The sequence below is a fragment of the Anneissia japonica genome, unplaced genomic scaffold (genome assembly GCF_011630105.1).
Source record: "Anneissia japonica isolate Jap-2015-1 unplaced genomic scaffold, ASM1163010v1 scaffold287917_len653891_cov171, whole genome shotgun sequence".
NCBI lineage: Eukaryota > Metazoa > Echinodermata > Crinoidea > Comatulida > Comatulidae > Anneissia > Anneissia japonica.
Window position 1 is genome coordinate 185,083 of NW_022747660.1, and position 17,354 is coordinate 202,436.

Below are 17,354 nucleotides of genomic sequence, written 5' to 3' on the forward strand. Positions count from 1 at the left end.
TTATGTGTAGACTTCAAATCACTATAATTAAAACAAATCTAAATTTATGTTCAAGATTAACAAAATGACTGAACCTGTCGATGCTTGTATTTTATAGATAATGCGACTATATGGCAATTACCTCTGTGGTATTTTCACCAGGAAGTCCGAATGTTAGAGAATGTATATCGGTTGGAGTTTTGTCAACTATTACTCCATCTGATACTGCTTCTAGAACCTTTCCAGCACCAGTGATAGAACGGATTGTGATATAATACCTAACACCATGTTCAAGAGTAATGGTGGTATATGCGTGTCCTGCACCAGGAAGACCTGTAAAATGATATTTAAAAGAAAACATTCGAAGTAAACATTTCAACATCAAACCTGCTATATCAAATTGTGAAATGGTACATTAATTTGAGGGAAATTGTAGTTTACCTGTTCCCATTTTGTTCGGATCGTCGTATAAAACAAGTCCTCCTTGTGAAAATGGCTGCACATTATCAAAACGTGGTTCAGTTCCAATTGCCCATTCGTATGACGCAAGTCCGTCTAGTTGACTCTTTAAATATAAAAATGATGTAAAATTATAACATTCCTATATTTAAAACACCGTCAATTCATATCAAATTATAAAATCATGGAATATCTATGTTAATTAATCTTTTAGTGTTAGTCCCCAGCAGATTGCTGGTACCAATTGATACAGCTGGGTGGACTGAAGCAATGTAGCTAAAGTGCCTTGCCAAAGGACACAAGCGAATCTGCACAGCGGAAACTCGAAACCCCGCCTTACGATTGAAAGTCCGAACCTCAACCGCTGCGCCAAACTGCCGCTGCAGTTATATCAAAGACACGACAGATTTCCTTCGCAAACTCCAAGATATCTAGGACTCACCCCAAGGTACTATACTTGTTACGATGGCTGTACTGGTACGGGTACCGTTTTTTGTAATAGTGATAATGGATCACATATTATGGTGGCTATTGTCTGTATACAGTTAGCGCTAATAGACACTACTGTGCATACCTCATCAAGATGGACTCAAAGTAATATCTGATATTGTAATATTTAATAATATGTACCTCCAGGTTAATGGCACAACAATGGGCACGCCAATAACGCCCCAGTATGCCAACATATTTTTGTCTAACTTAGAGCAGAGGTTCCTTGAAACCCAATCACACGTATACAGCATGTGCTTTATTTAGGTTATATAGACGACATTTTGTTTATTATTTGAACACAACGTATGGAAACACTCTTACAATTTCACAATGACTCACATACTACCATAAATCTCACACTAGAAAATCGCGATGACAAAGTCAACATTCTTGACACCACTATCATCATTCAGGACTGAACTACAAACATCTTTGTACAGACAGCCAATGTAATGCTACCTTCATGCATCCTGCTTTCATCCACCACATGTACTCCGCTCGATCATCTACAGTCAGTCACTACGTTATGACAGGATATATTTGCTTTGACTTGTGCGTCTCAATTAGGTATATTTAATTAATTAATTTCGTTTACCTCGAAACCATGAAATATTGCAAACAGTTCTGTTTGTTGCATTTGAGTGTCAATATCATGCGCAACAATTAATTCACCATCAATAATTTCTGTTCCAGATCCATCCCATACCATTCCTTTAAAATTAAAACATAGAATTGTCTAATATATATATATAAGATGTGTATAAGAGACAGCTTAAAATCAAGATGTGTATAAGAGACAGATATATATACAGTATATTATATATAAAACAAAATCAACCTAGGTCTACCTGTGTCTAAAGTTAAATAATTTAAAAAAAAACACAAAATCAAACAAAAAGACAAACATTTCCTTAGTGTTGTCCTGACAGTAAAAACTCTTTACAGAACACCTGTAAAAGGAGGGATGATTAAGTTACAAAGAGAGCTACCTTACCCCAACATTAAAATCTGGCCTAAAAGGCCAAAACAAAATAATATAAATTAAAGCATCATCAATCATAATAGTTCAACCTCATTTACTGTCATGCATTTATATAATTTCTATTTCTTTAAGATATCATTTTTTTATTTGTTTTACCTATTTTATCAGCCTCAACGACTCGTATAGGAGATGAGACTAATTTTTCACTGAACGATTTTGCTCCATTCTCTGCCATTACAGTGACGTAATAAACAGGTTGACAAGAATCTAGATATTCAAAATCTGAGCATGTATTGGAATCGGTGAGAGTAAGATTAAGCCCATCAATGTAAGCTGATTCATCTGGTCCCATACGTTTGAATTCCTGAATGTCACTTGATCCTGCAAAATAGAAGTACAGAGATCCAAATGTAAGTATTAGTGCACACTGGTATATCAAAAAACACCGTAAAACCTCGAATTGAAACTCAGTGGGCTTAATCTCGATTTGAAGCCCATCTCGAATTGAAGCCCCATTTTTAATTTGCAAAATTAGCCTCGAAAAGAAGCCCATGGGCTTCTTTTGAAAATAGCATAATCTTCTTTTCGAGATAGTACAGTACATAAACTGTGCTAAAAAACAAAATAATTTAAAAAAAAAGCTTGGTTTATACATTAGTTTAGGTGATTTAATGCCAGTTAAATACACTCCATAATACAGATTGATGTAATACATTGAACTTATTTATTGTTTGATTGTATAAAATCACAAAATTTACACCATTCATTTTGAAAAGAAGCCCCTTCCCCTTCTTTACTTTGCAAAAGTAGTCTCGAAAAAGCCAATCTCGAAAAGAAGCCCATCCAAAGTCCAGGGCCTTAAGTCGAGGCTTTACAGTACTAGTATTTTTTATACAATCAGTATTTTTAACATTTATTCAAGCGTATTCACTTAGGTAACCACTTACCCGATTTTGTTCCAATTGAAACCCAATACGATAAAATGCCACTCTCGGCGTCCACGGCCTTCCATGTAGCCTTGATTCCTTGTTGGTCACTTTGCCAAACATACCCAAACAGGAGTTCTTCAGCTGCCCCAGCGTCCATAACTCCAACCTTGACACTGAAAATCTACAATCAATTATGTCGTTTCAGGGACGTAGCCAGGATTTTGAAAGGGGGGGGGGGAGCCGTTATGCGAATTACGTATGACCCCAGCGGGGTCAAGGGGGCGAATCCCCCTGTGAAGTAGCGCACTCTGAACGTTCTTAGGACTGTTTGAGAGGATAAAGTGAAAATTGCAATAGACGATATAGATAGATATATATATATAATAAATCAACAGTGGCAGATCCAGGAATTCGAAAGAGAGGTGAACCAGGGAGGGACTTTTACAGACCGAGAAAATTTATGATTAGGGCATCTCTAGATGGCCGGAAATTACACTCTCGCACTTCAAATTGAATATACTCTCGCACTTTAATTTGAATATATTCTGTCTCTTATACACATCTAGATGTGTATAAGAGACAGGCCCACACAAGTGCGATGTAGCGGTCAATAGCAATACAAGCAATTGAACAAACCGATATCACCAGAATAGTCATAATCACGAAAAATGGACATGAAAAACCAGATCACATCCTAAAAACAAACAGCAGTCACTAAGACATACATCAGGCGAGCCGACTCGATGGAGTTTAATGTCATACCCAGGGAAAGGCACAGACCTGTTTTGAAAGGTGGAGGGGGAGGACATTTTGTGAGTCGACACCCACCCCAGCCCCACAATGGTTGGAGCTGAGGTGAGAAAATTTGAGGAAATAGTACCTCTCGAGATAGCCGGAAATGACATTTTTAGTAAAATTCATCATCATCACATCACCATTAGTCAAAATGAAGCGCCAAAAAAAATTCTCATGATCTTTTATCAGGGATTTTTGACAACCATAGAGATCTTATTAATGTGTGTGTGCATACCGTAGAAAACAAAGCTTAAAAACATTGTCTTTGAGTATGTAGTTTAGATAGGGCTACTTCAAAAACTTGAATTCACAACCACCTCATCCCCACCATGGCTGGGGCTGAGGTGAGAAAATTTGAGGAAATAGTACCTCTCGAGATGGCCGGAAATGACACTTTTATATAGTAAAATTCATCATCATCACATTACCATTATAGTCAAAATGAAACGCCAACAAATTTCTCATGATCTTTTATCAGGGATCTACTTAATGTCCAGGACAACTTAGGCCTAATTATAGCTTACTAAGCTTCAACTATAGATATTATGATCAACAAATCACAACTTTTTTTTCGCATTTAGCACAATTTTCTTCACTTTTTATTGTTATTAATATTAATATCAATTGTTACTATCGTCATCATCATCACTGTTATTAGGTCTATTATTAATATTACTATTAATAGTAGTATTATTAAACAAACATTTAAAGAAACTTGCAAAAGGATAAAAACGAAATTGAACCACAGTATCGCATTTCTATCTTAAAATACCTGGCCTGAGATTTATGGATTTAAGATTTTTTTAAATCACGCTTAGGCCTATGTGTTCTATTAGGCCTATGTATAACGTGTACTGATACATATTTACATGTTTAGAAGTATTTATTTTAAGTGATCCCAGGAAAGAATTTGTATTGGCTCAAGAATAAGCTTTAAAATTTTAACACTGTGTATAAAGGTGGGGGGGGGGAGAGCCGCGGCTCCCACGGCTCCCCCCCCCCTGGATACGTCCCTGTGTCGTTTAAGTGTTTACAGAGGGTTAACCTTATGAAAGTAGAACAAACACGACACCTCATTAATTACATTTTTTAAAACATTTCACTTAAAAAAATTATACATTTTCCCACAGAAAAAAGGTGGCAAAGGCAGCACAGTACATAGTGCAACTAATACTCGAAACCCCTGTAACACAGAATTATAGATGAATGTAATCCTAATAGAACAACATACAAATTCAATAATTTGAGTCAGCGCCGTTGTTTGCACCCAATTCTGCCGAATAGATCTGATAAGTATCATTTAGGTAGAATCGGCTGTTGTTCTAGTGTTTAAATAAAATGTATTGTTGCACCACGTGAACTTTAATCGTAAATTTAATAAAAATCCCTCATCCCCTTCCCCTACCTTTGTTGAAGGCAAGAACAAAATATACTATATTACCAAGGGTGGTGACGGATCAATAACGACACCATTTGTTTCGTGTGGTGCTGTCAAACCGGCGTTGTTTACTCCCGCAATCCGTGTATTATAGAAGCCACCTTCCTTCAAAGTCAGACCAATCTCAGTATGGAAGTCTTCACTTTGGGGTACTTCTATAAACGCTGGATGGGTGTGTGGACCTTTGAAAGAGAAAAGTATATTTCCTGTCGTTTACGGATATTATCTGTTTGTCATTTTCTATTACAAAAAATCAAACATCAAAAGAGATAAGTAATTAACATATTATAAAATAAAAAATGTTAATGTCTTCTATACTCCTATTCTTACTTGGGAATATTTGATGTTTGGTTCCTCCGTAGGTTTCAAAAATTGAGAACTTGTAGTGGTTCATATTCGATTCTGGGTCATTGAACTTCCAGTTGGCCGATATAAATGTATCATTTGACTTAATATAAAAAAAGTAAAAATTAAAATTAAATAAAATTACACTTGAATAATTAACAAAAGATTTGTAAATATGGAACATAAGATTAAGGAAACCAGGAAGATCGGCTGCAGCAATTGTGACCAACCAACATGTGCGACTATACTCAAAAGAGGTTCTGCACAGTAAAAAAAGATGATGATGATGATGATGATCATGATCATGATGATGATCATGATCATGATGACAGTGATGATGATCATGATCATGATGAGTAAAAACATATCTTACAAACGTTTGCTCATTTCATAATAAAAAAAAAAACCTTTTTAAAAAAAAATAATGATCGTCTATGCTCATTCAAAATTATAATTAAATTGATAAATGTTACCTGAAACTCTACATCTTGACCTTCTATACTGCCATCACCAATAAACGTCATGGTCGGGGGTGTGAGGTCAACTCTAAAGCCATCAGACCGCTTTGATACTGCCAACCCAGCTTGGTTGAATGCTTCTAATTCAATAAATACATCATCACCATCTTTCAGGTGGAAATGATGCCATTCGAAAGATGTTGTATTTGGTCCAACGGATTCCGGTTCATGAATGATTTCAAACTCTGCAAATTTCTCACTGTGTTTACAACAGATAAAATACTTATGAACGACTTGATAATGCATTAGATTAATTATTGATGTCTTTAATTAACATCCAAAACATTTATTAAAAATAATTGTACTTTGAAAAGTAAATTGTTACAAGGTTTAATAAAATATAACAGAAAACTTTATGCAGGCCATTACGAAATCATAAATGATATCAATAACCTACTTAGAAACCACAAAAATGGTTAAAAACCAATACAATTAACACATTGATTACTAACAGGCATTAAGAAAATGCCGACAGCTAACAATAATGCCTGTTGTATTCTTACCTTAATGTGTGTCTGCAATAGACACTGATTAAAAAATTATCGATACCTGATTCCGGATCAGTAAAGTTATACCATTGTCCAGATACTGTCGCAGGAGAAGATGAATACTGGATATCTCTATTACCAAACAATATGCCGTCTAGAAGGTCGCCCTCATTGGGAGGCGTTATATCGATTAGCACTTTTTAATAAAAAGACGTTAGAGTGAAAAACAATATATTACAAAAATGATTTATCCAGCTTATAATTTTGGATTCTTAATGCTCCTTAACCATGTCTCTAGCGACAGTTTGAGGAATTGATTTGTCTTTTACTAGAATATGTTTTTAATATAGTAGGAATATATCTTGTTGTTGAACCAATTTTCAAAATATACTTTATAGAACATATAATACTATTGGATATTAATAAGGCGCCGGAATCGGCATGGTGTACTCATGATGCAAGAGCCAAGCAAAACAAAATAAATACAAGAGCGTAAAAATTTAAGAAGATGACATTTTTCAGATTTTTCTTTTTGGTTTTTTTCATGTTTTTTTCTTTTTTGCGTTCATCTGTTAATATATATGTGTATATATATTACACTACATTTTTTAAGAATAAATACAAAATTAAAAAGTGATTCGAAACATTTTGTAAATTGCACATGGTCTCGAAAAAATGCCAACGACATAATTATAAGAAAGCTTCATCCGTGGGATTAGTCAATAGAAATAAAAGAAGACCACCAAGCAACATGGGTGGCGCCAGAATTTTCCAGACGCTGGGGGGGGGGGGGTGATGTTCCTGACGGAGGCCGATATCCCCGACGAGAGTAAGTAGGCCTAGAATTGATTTAGAGTCTACTAAGTTGTAAAAAATGCATACAGTTTCTTTTCTCCCCCACGAATTGTGGTTCTTCCCCACAATCGGGGGAAAACGAAGCTCTCCCCGAATCCCCCAACTGCCACCACCTCTGCCAAGTAATAACGTCACGTTTAAGAATGAATTAGATAAAGCGTAATTATGCGTTGGCTTACCTCCATCAGAAGCGACCGTTGTATTGAGATGCTTATGTCCGCCATTGAAAGCTGCCAACACTCCGTAGTATTGGACTCCATGTTGCAGATGTAGACCCTTGATGCAGAATTTATAATCATGACTTTGAAGTGAAAGAAACTCGGCAACATCAGTTAATCCTGGTAAAGTTCCTAATCCCAAAGAATAACCAGCAATACCGGATTGTTCGTCGACAAAATCCTCCCAGTTAGCACAATACTATACACAATTAATTATGTAAATTTTGTGATAAAATACAATTGCTTAAATATTGTCAAAGTGTGTTTTTTTAATTTAAAAAAAGATAGTATTGTAATATACGAACTCTATAATGATCAAATCATTATTCTTGAAGTAAACCAAGTGATAATTGATTAACCTGTGTTACGTCACTTTCATAATCACTATCAATACCAAGATTAAATCCATCTCTGAAGCGGCCGGCAACCGGAGGACTCAGATCAACTATTAATGGAGAATCAGCGTGATCGACCAAACGAAGGTCCACTGAAAAGTACAAAGGCAAAATAACACGTTTACACGCATAAATTACCAAAAAGGCTTAGCGAAAGTTTTCTCAACTTTAGTTTCGATTAAGACAATCAATTTCCTTCTTATCTTCATTAAAGGCATTAAGATATAAGATAAAATAATTACCATTATTAATTGCTCTTATCTGCATCCACGCTGGTACGCCATCTATTAGTTTGTATGGAACGACTGAGGTGCTGTTATCAAAGAATCTTGCCCATTCCTTTAGGTAAACATCATATTTACCCTCTCCTATTCCAATATCCACCGCATAGATCTCGGAATTAGGATCACTAGAAATAATCATATAATGATTATATATAATCAAATTTTAAGAAAACTACATTTATTTTACTCAATTGTGTCAAGGTTTTTCTATATTTAATTTATATACCATCATTCGATGCCTCATTGACAGATTGATAAATCGGAGGTAACCACTGTGCGTTTACTGAAACCGTGGGAAACTTCTCAGATTGTTAGGTTACATCGCTGTTCTGCTTCTCAACCAGGCGGTTGAAATGCAAGTCTTAACGCTGATAATACCAGGGAACAGTTTGTTTCCTGGTAATACACAATCATTATGTCATTGGTCCAAATACACAAAAAAAAAAACCGTAGTTTTTGTTTTATCTTAATTTGTTATATATTTAAAAGAGGAAAAAAGGGGGGAAAATGATATAATTGTATGAATAAAGGTGGGTTACCCACAAAAAAAAATGAATTTACAAAAAAAAAAAAGAGGAAAAAAAGCAAAACAACATAAAGAAAAAAAAAACAAATGTAAAAGGTTAATAAAATAAGTTGTATGTAAGGAAATTAAAGGAGTGAAAATTATTGTAAAAATTGTGCTGTTATGAAATGATAAACTAAAAGAAACTTAAAAGAGGTTTAATATATATTGCTTTTTATATTTTGAATATGAATATGCTGATTTGATTTGTTATTTTGAAAATCATTTGTATCATGTATTTTATTATTGGATAAATGTGGCTTTGCCAGAAAAGAGAGAAAAAAAACCCCGTGGTACATTATTCTAAAAAGTCAGGTGATTGTCTTCCTCTATGCTGCCCAAGTCACCCCCAAAAGGCATTACAAGTAATTAACTTTCAATAACCTACTTAACAAAGCCAAATGTGACAATACCTGACGTTATAAGATACAGAAACCTCTTCAGTGTCCTCGTTATAACCAATGTCGAATATGTCATTAACAAACGGCAGGGTGTTGTCAATCACCAGAGGAACGGAATGACACACAGATAACGATAGAGGTCCACCAAACTCAACCTTATTCAACCCTCTTACTGTGACGTAGTAATTGTCGTCTGATACACAATATATAAATAATTGTTAATCGTTATGGGGATTCTTGTTTCACTATATTGTACTAATAAATTGCAGTAATAAACCATAGTTTACCTATTTTATTGTTAACTAATGAAGGAATATTGTACAGTAGGCCTATATACTATTTAAGCACACTGGTAGAGCCGCCGCCGTGGCGAGAGAGAGGTATTGGTCCCAATACGCTCTGGAGCTGGAGGACATCTGGGATCCTAAGCCGGATCGGAGGGAAGGACGATAGGGCCAATGAAATATTTTAGGAATAAAGCTGTCTAATTTAAACGAGTGAAGAATAATCAATGCAGGCCCCTATTACATTTTCTCACCGATTCCTTTTCACTCTAGTGGCCTAAGCAACGCAACACCAAATAATACACACTAGTATTTTGCAGAAATTGACAAATTTCTTATTGACGTATTTACGTCACAATCCAAACAACAAGGTATTTAATTTGTCTTACATACATCAAATTTAAAACCAACAAATGATTGGGGCGAATCAAACAAGTATTAAAACGGCCGGGATGACGCTTTTAAGAGAAAAAATATCCAACTACTATCTGCGTAATTCCAACATACACTAATTCACAATGCTTATGAACTTACTCTCAGACTACAAAATCAGGCTGGGCCCACAATGTTGGTAAAATTTCTTGATGTATGATAATTCTTTGTCCATGCAGCAAGTATGTAATAATAAGCTGACCCCCAGATGGCGGCAGGTGGGTTATGACATAAATGGCTTTAATTTTTATGGTGAAAGGGGATTTTGTGTCAGTAACCCCCCCACCCACAACAACACCAAATGACACATACTACTAAGTATTTGGCATAAATTGACAATTTTTTTATTGCATGCCGTATTAGGTCACAATCCAATGTACAGCCAGGTAACATACATCAAATTTAAAACCAACAAACGCTTGAGCCCAATCCAATCCCATACCCAACACCATGACGTTGGGGAAGCACCCAAGCATAGATTGTGAGCTAGGATGATATCTCGGTCGTCATCGACGTCGCCATCGTCGTTGTAACTGTCATCATCATCGTAATTGTCTTACCTGGTAGCATTAGGCCATTTACCAGACCAATGTGTGTCCATTCTGATTCGTCAAACAAATGAGCATGTGGATCATGATGGTGGTGTATGATGTCATCGCATGGGTAGTGGCCTATCGCCCACGTGTATCCGAATATTCCAGTTTCGTCATCATGAATTCCATCCCAATTTGCTGAAATAAGAACATTAATTGAAGATTAGAACTACTCGTACTATTGTTAAGCGCATAGAGGTCTCTACAATATGCGCTATATTATTATTATTATTATTATTATTATTATTATTATTATTACTATTGAGTCATTCCATATGAATCCAACACACTTTTTTGCCCGACCCCTTTCAAATCGCCCAATATTTTGCATGTTGGGGCTCTACCTGAAATAACCCCACAGTGAAATTTTTGGCTCCGCGCCAGCATTTTCTGATGAGTTAGAGCAATATGAAATTGTCATGAGATTTGGCTAAAAAACTCACTTTCTGACAGACAACTGCTGATATATCTCTTGGAACTCAACGTATTGGAGAAATTTTGGTACCGTTGGATAGAGAAGAAGATTATCCGGACTAGTGAGAATTATATAGGTCAAGTCACGTGAGTTTGACCTTTGACCCAAAATATCACAAAAGTATATACAGTACCTTGATTTGTGGAAAATTCACACCTCAGTTAGGACATTTAGCCCACATGATGCCCCTAAAGTTTCATTGTGGGCAAATGAAATATATTAGCTCTAGATTACATTTTGTTCCTAGGTATTGATAGTTGGGACCTAGGTTTCACTGCTGATTTAGCATCACTAGGGTATAAATAAGAAAATTGAGCGAGGGAGAACCTTCAGAAAAAGGGCGGAACATATTTTTATGGCGGCCATTTTCAAAATGGCCGCCAAAATTATGATATTGACTCATAACTTCACTTATATCCGATGAAAAGGGGAAAATTGCTGTTATTCTAGATATGAAACCATGCATATATTTAAACATCAAATTTAGCATTTTTCATCAGAGAAGTGGAATTACAAACTAAAATATTCGATTTTTGAGGATATTTATGGCGGCCATTTTGAATTTCAAAATGACTACCATCCTAGCTTTTTGAAACTATATTTATTGTATTCAGAGAGCCCAAAATCATATGATTAGATCCTAATTTACCATTTTCCATAGAGGAAATGTGGAATTATACATTAAAATATTTTTTTTACCATTTTTAAGGCGGCCATCTTGAGCTTCAATATGGCTGCCATTTTACGTATTCGAAACCTGCCTCATTGGCTTCACTGACCCTAATAACATATATTTAGACACCAGATAATTATTACTATTATCATTATTATTATTATTATCATTATCATTATCATTATTATTATTATAGTAATAATAATAACAATAATACTAATAAGCAATTAGTAGAGCTCCGCATAGTACACTATAGGAAAATTATTATACGAAGGTTAGATTTAATGCTTGAAAAAAATTTGAATGCATTAAATCTAACCAAAGTATAATAATTTTTCCGCTAGTGTACGATGCATGCTTCTACTAATTGCTTTATAAGTCAATCGCCGTCTTTTAATGTTAGTTTTTATAACCAACTGTGTTGTACCAGTCATCCGTTGCTATAGTGACATGATCAGTAGGGGCCTATACTGTGTGCGTATTTATATTTTGTGAGTATGCTGATTTTTTGCTCCTGCAGTAGCAGTGCCTACGCGTTAACTACACATACTGTACGGATACAATGAATAACTAGCCCTAGTCTATTTTCTAATTTGTATTGTGTTAGAAGAACCTGTTTGTAATTTTTCACATTCATCAAAGCAATAAACATTTTTCAAAGCATTCGAGAGAGAATACAGTCACGGTCACTAACTTTGGTCGGTGTAGACAGGTAAAAAATCTTGGGATGATTTCATAACTACGCTAGGCTATCCACGACCTAGCCTAGGCTAGTAGTAGGAGGAGGCCTCGGCGGCGGTTCTGCATCTAATTTAAAATAGGTCTACAATATAAGATTATTAGGGTTCATTGATTCAAGGAATTGCTTAATTGTTCATACCTAATATTGAAGAATATTATTATTATTGAAAGAAAATGACCAATGAAAAAAGGAAAATTATACATATAAAAAGTAAATTTTGAACATTCAAATTATAATGACAAAACTGTATGATCACATCGGTAAGATTAGGGTTAAGCAGTTCACGCGCAAGAAATATTTTCTTTACTGGATAGAGCAAGCTGTATGACGTCAAAATATGTATATCGATCACACTTACATGCAATATATCTATTGGCTCTTGTCCACCTCTCATCAAAGAGTGGTATATGTCCATTGAAAGCTGTCATCGAGCCTTTACCGTCAATTATGATTCTGATCACGAAAAAGAAAATAGAATTCTGTAACTATTACGTGTATTGCATTTTACACAAAATCAATTGCATGGAGTACATTTATATGTCCATTTAAAGCTGTCATCGAGCCTTTACCGTCGATTATGATTCTGATCACGAAAAAAAAATAGAATTCTGTAACAATTACGTAATGCATTTTACACAAAATAAATTGCATCGAGTACATTTATTCCACGTGACGATTTTGTTGGGAAAGCAAAACATATATTACGCTTATTATTGTATTATTATTATTATTATTATTATTATTATTATTATTATTATTATTATTATTATTATTATTATTATCAGTTTATAAAGTAATATTTCATCCTGTAAGTGGCGAATGTACTTGCTGTTGAACGTTAATGAAATAACAAAAAATATTAACAATTATTGTATGATATTAAGAAGATGATTTGAGATATCTGAAGACGACGTTGGTGGACTCGTCTGATAACAACATAAAAGATGATGATGAGATGATTGAAAAGTTATTACCAATGCTATATTGGAATTTTTCTGTACTCTTACCGATGATTTGGTAGAAATGTTTCCTCCACACACCTACTTTCCCATTCTTCGGGTGTAAATAATGTACACGTTTCGTGTGACGTAACATCAAGTTGTCCATTGACAATGAGACCTGGCTCCGGTGTTGTAAAATCAGTGAGAATTGGATGAGAAGATAAAATGTTTTTGTAGCCCAATGAGTTGATGGCCTCTAGATTAAAATAGTGCAGATTGTTATGCTTCATAGTCAGCTCATCGTGGGTGTAGTCTGTTGCTAGGCCAAGTCCCAAACGTTCGTAGTGGTAGAAGTAACCATACTGTATTATAACAAAAGTCAAATTAGTCCAGCTGAGTATCAAGTGGACAACTCTACTTTTCAAAATTCATGGATTCATCAAAATACAGCACACTCAGATTAAAAAAAAAAAAAATAGTCTGAATTATTTATAAACACATTTATTTCATTTGTTAATTAATTTAAATTATTCAATTGTCCATAACATATAATAATTAAAACAGTGTTGTAGGTCCAACAAATACTAATGTGCTGTTTTGCTTTCTGAACGTTTACAACCAGCGAATATGATTACATCATGTGTCTATATCATTAGTTCTATATTACCTCATGTAGTTCTACTCCATCTCCTTCCAGTTCTTCTAATAGCTCGCACTTTCCACTTCTCATGTCATAGTTAAAACTCCGACATTTTGTTGCTGGTAGTTTGAGACACTCAGCAGCACATTCATCTGGGTATTGCTTTGTAATAGATTTGACAGGATCTGACACCAACCGTCCAACTTGAGGAATGGAGAAATATTCTAAATTGGGAAACTGGTTAGCTGGTAGAAAACAAATCGGTTTAAATCAATTAGATGATGATAATGGTAATGATACAACAATAACAATAATAATAATAATAATAATAATAATAATAATAATAATAATTATTATTATTATTATTATTATTATTATTATAAATATCATTATCACTATCATTATTATTATTATTATTATTATCACAATGTTAATGATAATAAATTTATGCTTTCGGTAAATATGTTTTTTCACAGTTTGAGTTTATGCTCATAATGCAATGTAAAATATATTGAGTTACAGTAGAAGCGTAACATTTACATATTTAATATACGTAGTAATAAAAGCAAAATTGTCCTTACAAGCATCTGCTTGGCCCCAGTAGGCACCCGGGCTGTCCCATCCAACAAGTTGCTCACCCCATTCGCCAGGGCCAAACCCTACAGCTTCTTTCAAACTCGAAGTTTCAGAATCATCAAACACTAATGTAGAACATCTTAGGATGTCTGGACGACTTGTAGACAAAAACCCGGGTGTCAAGCGACCCGCTGGAAGTGTGACGTCATAAGTATGGATACTGCACGTTGTTCTTGATACTAAACCTTCATTATTTGTGACTTTAATAGTAAAGAATAATGGTGTTCCACCTTGCATTTCCTATAGTTGATGATAAAAGAGAAACAGAAATTATCTAATTAATTGAAAAATTGTTGAAAAATTATGTGTAGTCTGCTGCAAATAATCATCATCATAATTTTTTACTGCAATAATTTTCAATGTTTTCATTGTCTAATGCGTCTATGTATACATTGTTGTACAATACTTCAAAACCTACTGTTATAATAACGTTAATACTGGGGTCAGTATACTGTATTTTATGCAATAAACGCCGCTCTAGAATACGTACTATGTTACAGATGAAGCCTATATCAAGTCAAGTAGGCCCCACATATTTCTGTTCTGTATTACTAAAATTATATACAAATTTCTTACAGAATACATGATACTAACCGACAGCTTGATAAGGCATATGGTATAATTATTATCAATTATAATAAAATGACTTTGACAAATACTAAGCATTCTAGAAAAAGAGCCACACAAAGCCATTTTCTGATATTCCACTCCATGTATGTAGTCACTCCATTTTTGAGTGTCTTACGCCCGCCGCCAAAACTGAGATTTCTACGGTTTTTGTGTACTATACGCGAAAACTCCGAAATCGGAGTTTTCAAACTTTTAATCAGCCCTCCAATTACAGGGTTTTGGAGTATTATTAATTAAACAAGCTCTCTCTATTACAGACAGAACAAAACTTCTATTCAACCTTTCGATTTCAGAGGTTTCAACCTTCCAATTTTGGGGGTTTTGCTCTACTCAAACCTCCAAATTCGGAGATTTTGCGTATTAGGCCTATACGCGAAAACTCCACTTTTAATAAACCCTCCGATTTTCGGACGTTTTGCGTATTATACGCGAAAACTCTTTGGAGGTTGTGCGTACTATTATCCTATTTCGGAAAGTTTGCGTATTAAACTTCGATTCTGGGGTTTTCGCGTAGGCCCTATGCGCAAAACCTCTGAAATTGGAGGGTTGATTACAAGATCCAAACTCCGATTTCTGAGTTTTTGCGTTCATACGCTAAACCTCCAAACTCAGAGGGTTGCTTACAAGTTTTGAAAATCTGATCCAGGAGTTTTTACGTATGGTATTTAATTTATTTTTATGTGGAGACCCTTTTTACAATTTGATTCAGTACGCTGTTGGGAATCCTGTCGGGGTTGTTTTTGTATATTGTTAATTGTTTTACGAGACGAATAAATGAAATGAATCAACATTATTTAAGTTTTTGAATATATTTACTAATAATAGGCTAGCCCTTAACATAACCTACGCACATAAAAAATAGACTTATGATCTTACAACACTGGCAGTGATTACAGCTCCGCCAAGCTCCATATTTGAGAAAATATCACTTCCACCAGGCACAGTTCCCACATCCAAAGTATATACTAATTCACTGCTACTGTCATAAGCAACAAACATCAATTCAAACGCTGGCTCGGTGTAGTCAAGACCGGCGACTTGTTTGACAATACAACCATTGGATTCACTTGTTCTAGTCTTGAGGGTGAAAACCTTATTAAAACAAAGTAGTTTAAAATACAATTATTGCTGTCTAATATTTAAATATTTAAAATTTATAACATTTTTATTTTCAAAATTAGTTACATTAATTTTATGGATCGTACTAGAAAATAGGCAGGATTCCATTCCATGAAATTCTTTGAAATGCTGTGTTCTCTATAGATCTGAACTGATGGAGTATGGTTTTTTTTATTCAATATTTGTTTGTTATTCATCTGTATTTAAATTAGATGTAATAGTTAAACAATAATCATGCTCTAAGTGACTAACCATTACGGTGCATTCATATTAAGAATAGAATACAATGAGAACTTGTCCAACAACAGATACAAGGAGAACTATTGAACGAAAATCAACAAGATTAACAGAAAAATTGCCGACAAACAATATATTTTCGACTTTTAAATTGTAAAATTATGACGGGATGTTTTTGTATTGTGACAGTATCCCACTTCCATTCTCTTCATTTTCATAATCTTGCATTAGCTTTTCAGTTATCATTCTTGTTCTGCACATGCTCAGATAAATCATTGTATTTATATGCTTTATAATTATGTCGTTAGACAATTTTATTGGAAGAGTATCACATCATGTGTGTAGTAGAAACTTAAGTAATAATAAAATGTCTAATCAAATCTGTTGTACCTCGCCTTTATTATTATATATTATTATTAGTATTTATTATTATTATTTATATATAATTATTAATATATATAATATATATATATATATATATATATTTATATTTATATATATAACATGTAATACCTTTCCAAAAACTGGTGTTTTAGTCGGTATATCACTACCATGTTCCCAAACGTTTTCCTTTTTAAACGATGTTTGATATTCCCAAAGATTTGCTTTGAATAGTGTCACCCTGAACATGGCCAATCCCATTTCGATCATAGAGTATAGTGTCAGTGTTGAGGGTTCGACCTCAACGTCGACATATGCCCTATATGAAAGAAAATTCAAGATATATCTTAAATAACTTTTGTTAAATGTATTTCGAAATACTATAATATGTGTAAAAATATATTTTATTGAATTCAAGTATTTTAATT

The 17,354-nt window shown here is 34.3% G+C and overlaps 1 protein-coding gene across 1 annotated transcript in view; it reads right to left on the reverse strand.

Moving 5' to 3' along the window:
* Positions 1 to 17,241, reverse strand: part of LOC117120538 — a 45,029-nt gene extending 27,788 nt beyond the window's left edge. The window contains exons 1-20 of the mRNA XM_033265556.1: positions 17,059 to 17,241; positions 16,066 to 16,281; positions 14,505 to 14,799; positions 13,951 to 14,168; positions 13,350 to 13,645; positions 12,701 to 12,795; positions 10,420 to 10,590; positions 9,156 to 9,336; positions 8,136 to 8,302; positions 7,858 to 7,985; positions 7,460 to 7,697; positions 6,441 to 6,621; positions 5,893 to 6,136; positions 5,405 to 5,522; positions 5,078 to 5,256; positions 2,860 to 3,022; positions 2,069 to 2,293; positions 1,526 to 1,641; positions 421 to 544; positions 122 to 312 (exon numbers count right to left, since the gene is read on the reverse strand). Coding sequence (XP_033121447.1) covers positions 122 to 312; positions 421 to 544; positions 1,526 to 1,641; positions 2,069 to 2,293; positions 2,860 to 3,022; positions 5,078 to 5,256; positions 5,405 to 5,522; positions 5,893 to 6,136; positions 6,441 to 6,621; positions 7,460 to 7,697; positions 7,858 to 7,985; positions 8,136 to 8,302; positions 9,156 to 9,336; positions 10,420 to 10,590; positions 12,701 to 12,795; positions 13,350 to 13,645; positions 13,951 to 14,168; positions 14,505 to 14,799; positions 16,066 to 16,281; positions 17,059 to 17,196 — 3,684 coding nt within the window. The 5' untranslated portion in view covers positions 17,197 to 17,241. The remainder of the gene's footprint in view (positions 1 to 121; positions 313 to 420; positions 545 to 1,525; positions 1,642 to 2,068; positions 2,294 to 2,859; positions 3,023 to 5,077; positions 5,257 to 5,404; positions 5,523 to 5,892; positions 6,137 to 6,440; positions 6,622 to 7,459; positions 7,698 to 7,857; positions 7,986 to 8,135; positions 8,303 to 9,155; positions 9,337 to 10,419; positions 10,591 to 12,700; positions 12,796 to 13,349; positions 13,646 to 13,950; positions 14,169 to 14,504; positions 14,800 to 16,065; positions 16,282 to 17,058) is intronic.
* Between the last annotated feature and the right edge of the window lie 113 nt (positions 17,242 to 17,354).